The 12,620-nt window shown below is 39.0% G+C and overlaps 1 protein-coding gene and 1 long non-coding RNA gene across 2 annotated transcripts in view; one reads left to right on the top strand and one right to left on the bottom strand.

The window, feature by feature from the left end:
* Nucleotides 1-814: 814 nt before the first annotated feature.
* On the bottom strand, nt 815-3,431 carry LOC132471515 (uncharacterized). The gene is made up of 2 exons (XR_009528851.1): nt 3,292-3,431; nt 815-1,400 (listed from the first exon to the last, which is right to left on the bottom strand). It is a non-coding gene; the product is annotated as an uncharacterized LOC132471515 (long non-coding RNA).
* Nucleotides 2,501-12,620, top strand: part of pde3b (phosphodiesterase 3B) — a 40,270-nt gene continuing 30,150 nt past the window's right edge. Inside the window, exon 1 of the mRNA XM_060070585.1 lies at nt 2,501-4,322. Within this exon, the coding sequence (XP_059926568.1) occupies nt 3,390-4,322 (933 nt within the window). The 5' untranslated portion in view covers nt 2,501-3,389. The remainder of the gene's footprint in view (nt 4,323-12,620) is intronic.

The following is a 12,620-nucleotide window of genomic DNA, read 5'->3' as shown; positions in this document are numbered from 1 at the left end:
ATAAATACCATTCCAATGCTCCTATGCTTTCAAACTGAAGGAGGTCATTGAGACGTTGTGATGTAAAAGCTCTATTTCTGTCATTCTATCAATGGGTACAGAAACTTGGGAATTATTTGGAATACATTACTAGATGTATATATTCAGGATATATACATTGAAGAATTGTTGTGATTTATATATTATTTGTCTGTCAGTAGAAAATAGCCTCTTTTAATCTCTTTTCAATAGATTAAATGTTTTTTTTTTTTCTCCTGTTCCTAAGAAAAAACAAAGTAGAGTACCTTAATTTCAGTCCATGCTTTGAAATAAAGGACAGTACCGAAAGATTATTATAGCATTAGTTCCCTCGAGATTAACTTCTTTGATGAGCCTTTTTTACTTACATTGTCTGTCCAATCAGATACAAATACAACTAATTATATAGTTGCCTTGACATTTAAGCATTCTCCCTTTGCAAGGCACACCTGAAGAAAGATTCAAATGTAACTTTGACTATACCCTGTTTAAATTTAGGTTAATTCCTTAGCCATTTGATCCTCCTGGCCTAGTGGAGGCCATAGACTATAGGGGGGAGGGAGATGCAAAATGCTTCCTGAAATATTAACATCCTATCGCAATGATAGGAATTGATTCATTTTTCAATAGAGGACACTTGAAGGTGTTATTTGTTGAATGTGCAGACCACCACCATTAGCAAGTAATTAAAGATAAATAAATGACAGCCAAGTGTCGACACTCACCATCTGTGCTGACAGGCAAATTGAAAGCTGGATTAAATAGTTGAAAAATACTAAAGTGGACCCACATAGCCTTCTCTGAGCAAGTTCTTTATTTGCTCCCAAGACGGTTTATCGCTGTGAAATAATTAGGTTACAATTGTCTTTCTTTTAACACATCTAAGCAACACATTTATTTCATGGAATACACACTTGTAATTACGGTAAGATCTACTCATGACTTAATGATGGGGCAGTGATAAGCACACATTCACACAATCTGCAATTTTTTCCAGCTTTCCTTCCTGCCCTTGCTGGTAATATTTGTTCAATATTATAGCTTACTTTGCTCATCTTGTCAAAATATGCAGCTCTGGAAGACTTGTCCATATATCCGATTGTTGCCCCTCAGTGCGGTTTTTAGGCTTAGTGTAGCCAGCTAGCAAAAATATATCTTGGGTATTTGGAACTTTCTTCGTAGTTAGACCCCTGGTCTCATAGGATCAATGATCAAATGTCCCTGTTGGAAACAATTGTATGAGCCAGAGGTAGGGAGTTCCAGAGGGTAGGGGCGGCGATGGCGAAGGCTCTGTCCCCCATGGTGCGATACTTGGTCTTGGTGATGGAGGTGAGAAGGTTGGCATCAGCGGAGCGTAGGTGGCGAGTGGCGATGGAGGAGATCTGTTATGTACGAGGGTGCAAAGTTGTTAAGCGCTTTGTAGGTGGTGAGGAGAATCTTGAAATTGATGTGTTGTTTTATTGGAAGCCAATGAAGTTGACGGAGGATGAGAGTAATGTGTTCTCTGGAGGGGGAGTTAGTAAGCAGTCGGGCAGCAGAGTTTTGTACATATGGCAATTTTTGAAGAATAGTGGAGGGAAGCCATACAGAATGCTATTGCAATAGTCCAGTGTGCAAGTGGTGAAGAAGTGGATTAGTGTTTCGGCAGCTGAGGATGAAAGGGTGGGTCGAATGCGTGCAATGTTGCGGAGGTGGAAGAAGCTCTATGTATGGACATAGAGCTTCACGAGTATAATTGTCACTCCTTTTATTTATTCAGTTATTTTTTTACGGTGAACGGCCTAATGTATCTATTGCTGTAAATGTGCCTGCTGCAAGGAATCTCCTTTCCTTTCGTAAAGGATGTTCCCTATGCTAAATAGGAAAGGAACCTTTGAAGCACCTTTCCCTAGCTAGCATTAAGAGAATAAGACCAGCTCTTATTATGGCTGCCGCTTAGATACTTCTGGGTCATTTCAGTCAGTTAGGAACTTATCTAAGCAAAAATAGTCTGGGGCCTGACTTAAGATACGGGGCAAGGAAGATTGTAAAACGTCCTGTGTGATGGCTAATCACACTCAAAATGCATTTTGCTCAATGTATTGCATTCATATTGCATTTGCTTTTTCTGCCTTCGGTAGAAAAAGGTTCGGTAGGCTATATTCGAATTGTATAGATACGTAGGCCTACATAATGATGAAGTTGTTTACGACACATCTATACCTTTGCATACACTTTCTCTTTTTGCACTGTCTTTACTTTGCACAACGTTTTGTAATCAAACCATTAAACCACAACATAAAACGGGATTTCACGTGGAGGTCAGATGCATGGACCTATAAAGAAAGGTCAGATGATGCGCTATGCCGCTATCATACATTTACGCGCGCTATCGGAAAACACCTGCACGTTCACAGCAAAAGGCGAAGGCGATTATAGGAGTTTTGATCCTTCTGGCTTTCCATCTCTTCTGTCGCCGTTTCTGACGTACGCGTTCCCGGGATCCAAGATCCAAATACAAATACAAGATCTCAGCTCCAATAAATCAAAGTGCCAGCCCATCTGTCGCGGGATCTCGGGCTTCACTGCGCCAATAAACAAAACCAATTCAATGAATGGGCCACCATATTTGTCTGTGTCCATTTATGTTATGGGCACATGTTGGGACGATATCAATTCAATCGATAATCGTTTTATTTTCCTAGGACTGCGCAACAAGGATAACTAGCCGATTCCAGAGCAATGTTTTTCCATCGATGTTATTTTTCCCAATAGTTTTTCACCCATGAGAAAACAACACTATACTTTGAAATGCAACAAAACTATGATCGCAAAATGAATAATATCTGTGGTACCTTGTCTTGTATGTTTATGTGTAGTAGGGCTATACGATGCCTAATTCATCTGCTTAAATAATCCTCAAACAATGTGTCGTTCAACGATACATTGTTTCAGCGTCGCAATTAACGTTTGACACTTATTTGAAAACAATACTACTACCTTTATGTTTAAACGTCGAGCCAACATTTATTTTTCTTTAAAGACATATTAAATGTCCGTAACACTTTAGCCACATGTCGGCCCTTTGCTTATCGAACGCATCGACCAAATCTATGTAAAAACTAAAACTAAACTAATTCGAACGTTTGGTTAACAAAAACGTATAAAGGACCAATCCTACGGAAGAAGCATGCTCTGAAGTCACTAAAGATGTATTGCTGCAGACACCGAAATCTCAATTGTCACATGTAGGCGGCGACACAGAGCACCCTTTCTGTAAAAACAACACCATACCTACTCTGTCTTCGGTCTTAAGTGCTGTGGCACATTTGAGTGACCATGGAGTGCGTTTGTCGTCATGTAGTTGAGCGTTAATACGGCACGATTGCTGGATGAAGAAAACTTTTGTCTGGATCAGGTCTGAAGCAAGTGGCGACAGTAGAAACATGGCTGAAGGAGATGTTCTGCACAGCAAAATAAGGCTCCACGATGGCATTGGAAGTGTAAACAGCTCCGAGAGCTTCAGGAACGGTTATGTGAAGAGCTGCGTCACCCCTCTCAAACAGGACCATCAAAGGGGATTTTTGTTCAACGTGTGCAGGTTTTGCAACGAAGACATTCTCAATTCAAAATTGTTTAAAATTTCAGCCCTTTATGTTGGTGCATTTATATTTTTTCTAGTTTCTTTTATTTTTTCTAGGGGTTTACAAAGTGACTCGCTTTGGGATTTGCGGACTTTTTTGTCGGGGTTCTCTCAATCTATCAGTCCTTTATTCAGCATAGGCTGTGCATTCTTCTTTTTAACATTTTATCTGAGAAGGAAAAAGAAAGAAAGTAATACCTGTTGGCTCCTATCACTACCAGCATCATGTTTCCTTGGAGATTTTTTGGTTTTGCGGTTTTTGCAATGGGGAGAGGACCAACACCAGATGCAAATGGTGGGCAGGTTGTTGTTCGTGTTGGGATGTGTAGGTCTACTTACACTGATCCCGACTTTGAAACTCAAACACAGTATTCTTATACTGTTTTTTGCAAGCGTTGTATGGTTGGTTTCGTTCACTAGTTTAACCGGCCTGCCTCCATTATTAAGGCCATTCTTTGCTTGCTTTGCTGGGATATGTGGCTCACTGTTGGGACTCGGGTTTGACCATTATTACCCGTCGAGGGAAGTACCAAATAGGATTTCCAGCGCAGAGGAAAAGGTCCCAGTGATCAGACCGAGGAGGAGGTCCAGTTGCGTTTCATTGGGAGAGACGTCAACCAGCTATTATGGAAGTTGTAAGATGCCCCGCAGACCCTCCTTGCCATGCATATCAAGAGAACAGGTAGGTCCTGCTGCAGGTGCTCTTTGTAAAGTAGGCTTACTACGTGTTCATGCAGAAAAGACATGCACAGAAAATAAACTTAAAAAATAAGAGATGACAACAATTTACCACAATTTATTCTTTGTGGAAACATTTGTGTATTTTGCTTTGAAGTGCCTCTAAAGTTGTCCCAATTGTGAAAAATATAAACATTTGTGAGTAGGCATTAGTTATTTTCAACCTTGACAATAACCTCACCTCAATGAATGTTATTTTTTGTTTTATGTCTAAGGGAGTATCAAGTCTTGTTCACTTAGATTAGTGGTTATTGCAAAACATCATCCATACATATTGATAACATCTTCCGTAACATATAAACATCTTACACATTAAACCATATTACTATGACTTAACTGACCCTGTCACCATTTAGAGTATGCCCCTTGGGTTGCCTTTTTGGGTATGAAATGGGCTGTAGAAATACATTTGCCTTGCCTGGTGTGCCAGTTTGCTAATTGTTCTGTTTTTTTTAGGATTAATCTGTCTAGATAGAGTCGATTTCAAATTTCCTCCAAAAACCCATTTTTGGTTGGATTGATACATTGTCATATACTATTTAGATATTAAATGACTGTATCGCCATTGAATAAGCCCACACCAAGTGCCTATTCTATTCAAATACTAACAGGCACTTTTCAAATTGTCCATTTAATACAACCTTTCACATGAAAGGGGGTTAATAAAACCTTTTGCATGGGTCAAGCCTCTTATTGATTGTTTTTTACAATAGAAAAAAACAGAAGTAAGAAACTGCAAGCAAGTAATGTTGAAAAGATTACTGCCTTGTTTACAATATGTCTTTGTAAATTCAATTCAGAATTATCAGCTAACTTTGTCGTTGTGGACTGACGGATTGGAGGCCTTTGCCATTTTAATATGGTTTCCTTAATATTTTAGCTCATTCTTTATCTTGCAGCCTTCAGTAATGGTTATCAAAACCAGTGGTGTATATGCATTGGCTTGATCTTCCAACTCTTTTTCTGAGTTATTTCCGGATTAATAATTGAGTCGGATTAAGGCATTTTTGCAAACGCAGCCCATCCTGATTTTTTACCCGATGTGCGATGTCACCAAATGGTAAATCGGGTCCTAAATGTCAGACTGACTCCTGTCATACTGTGGGAATGGCTGAGCTGTGACGTGCACACTTGTTCAGTTGAATGACAGCAAATTTAAATAATTATTTTAAAATGGAAGTCAGGTGTTGAGTATACATGCAGGGCATGTTGCAGTCATGGTATTTTCGTTTGACACATTTGTTTACATATGTCGTGTGCCTTACTGAACATCCACCCTAAGGCTTTCCTTTGTTCAAATACAAATTAACTGTTATAAAGTCTATCTACCAAAATGACATGTATGTTTAAATGTTAAACGTTCCAACCAAGACAACATCAAGTGATGTTAGAAAATATAGGGCAACATTAAGGGAAGGCATTGTAGGTTTTCCTATGTTTCGGTCTGTGAGTATATGCATGTGTATATATGTACATACATATATATTTTATATAACAATGTGTAACAAATGTGTAATTGCAGTTGCATATGTACATATATAACACAAACGTAACAATTTATATATATATACTATCCTCACAAGTATGAATTTGAGAGTGCAGCTATTCCTGAAACATAGGAAATAATACAATATTTAACTGTTGATATAACCAATTACACATATGTTGTAATTGTACATGCGACAAAAGCATATTTAGGCCTATATGCAATATCAATATTAAAAAAGAAGTACCCTTACACAGGCTTCGTTTATTATCAATGAATGCCCGCCATTAGTAATTCATTTTTTGTTATATTATGATATCTAATACATTTGGCATGTTGCGCTCTATAAAGTAGTAAACACTATCACTGCATCCAGTGTTTACCCTTACTCTTAAGGAACACACGCATACACATACATACATACATACATACATACATACATACATACATACATACATACATACATACATACATACATACATACATACATACATACATACATACTAGGGCCCGACCGATATAGATTTTTGAGTGCCGATGCCGATGCCGATTATTTTCAGAGAAAAATTACGATTACGATTTAATCGGCCGATTAAAAAAAAACCATATAAAACGTAGTTTTTGATACCTTAAATATACTTTATACACTTTTGACGAAGATGTGAATTGAATGCAGAACCTTTGAGTGTTTTAGAATACATTTACAGTCAAAAATGAGTGTAATGTAAAATGTAAAATAAATAACTAACTCCCAATGTGCTGCGCTCGTGAGCAGTGACTAACACGTGCGTGCTGAGCAGTATGGTCTCACCGTTAGAGTCTACAGTATAACAAATTAACATGGCCTGGGACCTAAAGAAAAACAGGCACAACATGCTCAAACAACGCGTCTTGTGTACATTGGTGAGGTGAGCGCGCAGCTGCCTGAGCGAGCGTGCTTTCATGTTGTACGGTAAAATTCAATCTCCTCTTTTTTACTCCAGCTAAAGTTGTTAGTTAGCAAGGCGAGTAGGAGCGCAATCTGCAGGATACTAATCGCAATAACATTTATAAAAAAAAATAAAAAATCGGTTGTAATCGGCGTCTTTTTGGCCGATGCCGATTATTTTCAAAAAGGCTTTAATCGGCCGATTAAATCGGCAGGCCGATAAATCGGTCGGGCCCTAATACATACATACATACATACATACATACATACATACATACATACATACATACATACATACATACATACATACATACATACATACACACACATACATACACACACACACACACACACACACACACACACACACACACATACACACACTGTACATATGTGTACATTAATGGGCACAATGTTTAAGCAGTAGGTGAACAGGTATGAATTGCAGTGTTTTATCTCTATTACATATGATACACATTTTAAAACCTATACTATTTTGGTGCATTTTATATTTGAAAACCAATGAATCCTCAACATCTTCAACAGCTCTTTGGGAACTATATAGACAGAGGTTGCAAGTCCATGGTGTCTGACTTTGTAAATAAAAGAAAAGCAGATGTAGCCTTTACCACTTATTAGGCTACACAGCTATATTTTAGATTGATCAATTATTTAACAGTGTTCACTAATGGATACTGTATGAATTGGTATGAGTGAAATTGGTGAGAAATAAATTACTAATTATTAATAATGGTGGTACTCACCTATGATTGATTCACTGTTGACACCAGTGTGCATCTCATTTGCAAATAGGATTTACTGAGAACAATTTTTAAAATGACGTATTATATGAAGCCTATAATTTGCATTATAGGCTTCATCCATCGCATTAATATCAATATGTAATAGTGTTATGCATAAATTATCTAGAAATGTATCTTTTGTTTGACTCACTTTACTACTAAATGATATATACAATGCAATATGATTGAAAAGGAAAGGTTACTATTTCCTGTCCATAAGTTGTTGTACAGAGGCTTTCATTGCAACAATATGAAACACCCTAAATGCACAAGAGACCGTATAAGAGGATGTCCTGGCTAAGTAGAGGAGAAACTGGCTCAGAGTCCCTGTTTTGTGTAGTTCCCACTCGTGACGAAGGGGTCTAGAGGTGGTGGTGGGTGGGTGGGTGGTGGTTGAGATTAGAATGCAGGCAGGGGTAAATAATGCTCTTAACACCCCCCCCCCGTCCCCATTTCAACGGGCTGCAGAGAAAGGCTGGGGAGGGACCTCGGGAGGGGGTTAGATGTGAGCCAGCGTTGAAACAGCAGTGTGTCTTTCAGATGTCACGTTCTGTTGCTGTAAAGCCATGTGGAATGATATAACATTGACGTCACAACCCAGTGACGTGCAACCGGGCGACTGCAAAAAGGGAAGGGGGAAAAAAAGCCAAGTTTTACTAATCGCCCAATAGAATATAAAAGAGCCCAGCCACCAGCTGGGATGGGAAAGGAGAGACGCAGAGGGTGTACAGCAGAGAGAATGTGCTTTGGTGAAACGCAACGCAACATTGTTTGTGGCTTGAGTCAAAATCTAGAACTAAATGAATGCAAATATGTTATTTTATTTGAACTATTCTTATATATATATATATATATATATATATATATTTGAATGATATAAATCAGTATATTTATATACATATTTATTATGATAAATGTTGTCATTTTAATAATAATTTTTCAACTTTATTCAAGGTGTATCATTTAGATTTTTACTCTAATTGCTGGGGACTTGCAGAGCATAACATGTGAACTCTCGCCTCTCGGGATATTCTATTGTAGCCATAGTGTTTGTATTTTTCTGTGTTCCAGCCACCAATGATTTACTGCCATGTAAATTCTCAGTCACTTACCTCCTTATTTAGCTGTGAGAAAATTGGCCCTATAGTCTCCGGTGAAATTTTGTGTAAATTATGTGCATGCAGACCTTTATAGATGCTAGAGGAATATTGTTAAGACAATATACTTATACGTTTGCTAAAGTTTCCATTATCGGGAAATGGAAAGGCTGAATATTGCCTCAGCAGAGGCAATATTCGGTTAAAAAGTAACTTATTCACAAACTTATACCCCACCAAGCTTTCCTAGATGTTTGAAATTTGGCCCAGCTGTAGTGTAAAAAAAAACAATGAAGTTGTAGCTGTAACAAATCTGGTTCATGTGAACCTTGATGAATGCACCAACACAATATTCTTATAAATGTTCTCACTCTGCCCTCACAGTAATCCATACATATGTCTACCCATTTATCATGAGCTCCACGTAGAAACAAACAAGAAGATGCCCAGACTGTTTTGCTGCAGTACATAGTTGAGCGGATTTAAGCCTGTTTTCTCCTCCATCTTTGTTTAAGGTGTTGAGTTAGTGGAGTGGCTGTTAATTTTCCCTTGTCAGTAGCCAGACATGAAGAGTTGAAGGGGTTAAGATGTATGAGGTGCCGTGTGTTCGGCTGACTGCAGATTGAAACAGGATGCAGTGACTGCATTGTCAGCCCTGATGGTGTGAGTGCAAACAGATGAGGAAATGCTGGAGCGGGTACTCCAAAACTCGGGTTACCTTGGAAACGGTCTGCGTCATGATCACTAGCAATTAGCTTGGAGCTCTTTAGTTTTTATGATAGCTTTAGCAGAGCTTGGTAGAGCAAAATTCACTTGAAAAATCTTGATTTGAAAATAAACTGCATAGTTTTATTTTGTTAATTTGTATTCCTTCAAATCGCTCATTAAAAAAATCCCTTCTGACTCCTAAATGGTGAGTAACAAAAGGCTAAGGTTAGGCAAATGATGACAAACTCTTTCCAGCCCAAAGTCCACTGGTTGGGTAACAAAATAATTAGTTGAAAATTAGTTTTGAATTTTTGGGGATTACATCATTTTTAAAACGATAGAAACATGGAGCCCTATATCTTTGAAGTCAACGTGGAGGTTGTTGAACCTTGTGTTTACTGTTGTTCAGCCCAGCAACAGGCTAATGTCGAAGGGAGGGACAGATAGTGCATAGCTTTGTCCAGATGATGGCTTGTGAGGTTATCAGTCTGCCACGACGGAGGCGATAAGAGCGAGTACTCATATTACTTGGATGCCATGGGGTGATACGGTTTTGTTCAACTAGGTTAAAATAATATCTTGTACTACGTGCAAGATGTTCTAGCAGTTTTCATTTTTTTGTTAAAAAAAAAAATACATAAACTTGCTTCATTTATCTGTGTAGAGGAAAATAATAGTGCATGACCACTGTTGTCAAACTTTTATATCCTTCCTTTTATTTCCTTTCTTCACTCCCTCCCTCCTTCTCTTTCCATTTTCCCATTCTTTGAATTTCTGTCTGTCTTCCTCCGTGTGTCTGTCTTTTGAAAATGGTGTCAGCACTGCTGCTTTTACACCAAAAGGCTGTTGCTAAGTGACGGTTGACGTCAGCCACAGCTACAGAGGAGGGCTTGTGTGTGTTTAGCAGCTGAGGGCAGATCCCACTGAAAATGGCCAAACTATGAAGCAGTATTAGTCACTTCATTGAGGAACATATACTTCTACCTATAATAACAGACTTTGAAAAACTGTGATCTTTAGATTCCTTATACATTGTGTTCATAATGGAACTATACAAAGTATTGTCATGGTACGGATTGTATTTTGGACTGGCTAATCCCCACCTCCTTTTCTTCTAGTTTCTCTACTTTTTTACTCCTTATTTCTCAAAGTCAACCCCCTCCTACCCTTAAATCAGCTCCCTATGCACCCATGTGCAATAACACACAACACACACAGACACACACACTATCTCTCTCGCCTTCTCTCTCTTTCCCTCACAGGCACACAGGTTGACATACCAGATTAGCGTCCACAAGAAAAGTGTGATCTATTTGTATATATATATTTTTTTTTTTGGATATCTTCCTTACCCGGCCGTATTTCTTAGTTTAATTGATTCTTGGAGATCCTTTTCTCTCTCTCTTCCTCGCCCCCTCCACATCCTGTCTCCTTCTAAGCCTTAATTTATCTCTCCCTTATTGACAGCAAGAGAATAATGTATCTGTTATATAGCAGATCAACCATGCAGAACTACAGCTCGCTGCTTTATTTCATGGCATCACAAGAAAGCCCTTTTCCCCTTTCTCTTATACAGTATGATTCCATTTCTCTTAACAATAGTATACATACAGTTTCATCCGATTGATCTAAACAATACTCAATGTACAGTATCATTCCAGTAATTTAAACCATACTGCAGGATCATCCTATTGCTCTAAACAATACTAAACAGTACCATCCTACTTGGCAGGATTTCTGGGTGAATATAACACCCACTAACCATAAGCTCTGTCAGAAGTTAAATGAAGATAAGGATAGCAATACGGTTCCAATACGTCACACATTGAAGTTTGTGGTTTTTCGTTTTTTCGTTTTTCTCTGTGTGTGTGTGTGTGTCTCTGTCTCTGTCTCTCTCTGTCTGGGTTTAAGCTTTTACACATTACTGTGTGCGCGTGTGTCTCTGTGTGTGAGAAATTTGTGCTGCATATTTCTGTGAGGTCCCTGTTAAAGTTAATGTCATGTCTGGGCACAATGAGGACTCTTAAGGTGACAGAGACACAGTGGGCGTGTGCGGTGTACAGCTGCTAATCTCACCGACCCGTCTGCAGCTCTCGCACGTGTGCTGCGCTGATAGAGCTGCATGTGGGCTGCTCTGGTCTACTGTTTGGGTTGGGGCCTGGCCGAGGGGTGCTGAGTGTTATTAAGGCCCAATCCCATTTCTACCGCTTACCCCTAGAAATTGGAATGGGCCTAAGGCTGTCCGCGGTAGTGTCTATGTCTATGAACGACCCTTCAGATCCCTACCTGCTGTCAGGGTGAATGCTTGGACACAGCGCACGTCACCACAGTTAAAAGAGCTGGGATTGGATGGTGTTTATTCGATTGCTTTATGTATTCTGTGCACGCTTTATGTCTTTTTATGGACAAACCGAACCACATCATATCACTTTCGTTGTACGTGCCAATATACTTAAAATAATAAACCAATTCAGATTCTGAGATTATGTCTACATTTTGCAAAATATTGTTTTATTGCTGGATTGTAAATGCCTGCTGAATGGGGACTCAAATTTGGCCTCATCTGGGTGTGTGTGTATGTGTTATAGCCTCTCTCCCTCTCCCTCTGTCTAAATCCTATTCTGGGTCAACCAAGGACTAGCTGTAGCACGTAGACCTCCAGCTCCCTGACGCAGCTACAGGCTGCCATCATAGACATGGAATTTAGAAAATCCCCATATTTCGGATATTTCCAGAACCACGTCCATCAACACATGAGAGGACGAAAAATTAAAGGGAGAGTGTTGGAATGTCACTTTGCGTGCCCCGGCTCCACCGCCATAGGCCCACCCATCTGGAGGGTGCATCAGCACTATGTCTGAATATACTTAGGCTTAAGATAAAACGTCTACTTCAACAAATCACGGTTAACCTTCCTGACCAAAAGCGGAAAAAAAGATAATAATCCAAAACAAAGTGAATAAAGTTGCTTGCACAGGGTTGCTTGTACGAACCGCAAACTTTTCTTGCGCCATTGATTCTGCATCAATACATTTTGCTGAAATATCGAGTTAGTTTCGTTTTTTTAAATCTGTCATTGCATCGACTTTGTATGGGTTCTGCCGAGCTTTCGCTTTTTGCGTACAGTGAAACAGAATATTAAATGGAGCCATATTTTGCCAACATTAAAAAAAGGATATGTTTTTTTTGTGTGACCGCCAAATCATATAAACAAAAGTAT

This window comes from Gadus macrocephalus, chromosome 14, assembly GCF_031168955.1.
Source record: "Gadus macrocephalus chromosome 14, ASM3116895v1".
Taxonomy (NCBI): Eukaryota; Metazoa; Chordata; class Actinopteri; order Gadiformes; family Gadidae; genus Gadus; species Gadus macrocephalus.
This window is presented reverse-complemented; position numbering and strand designations above follow the sequence as displayed.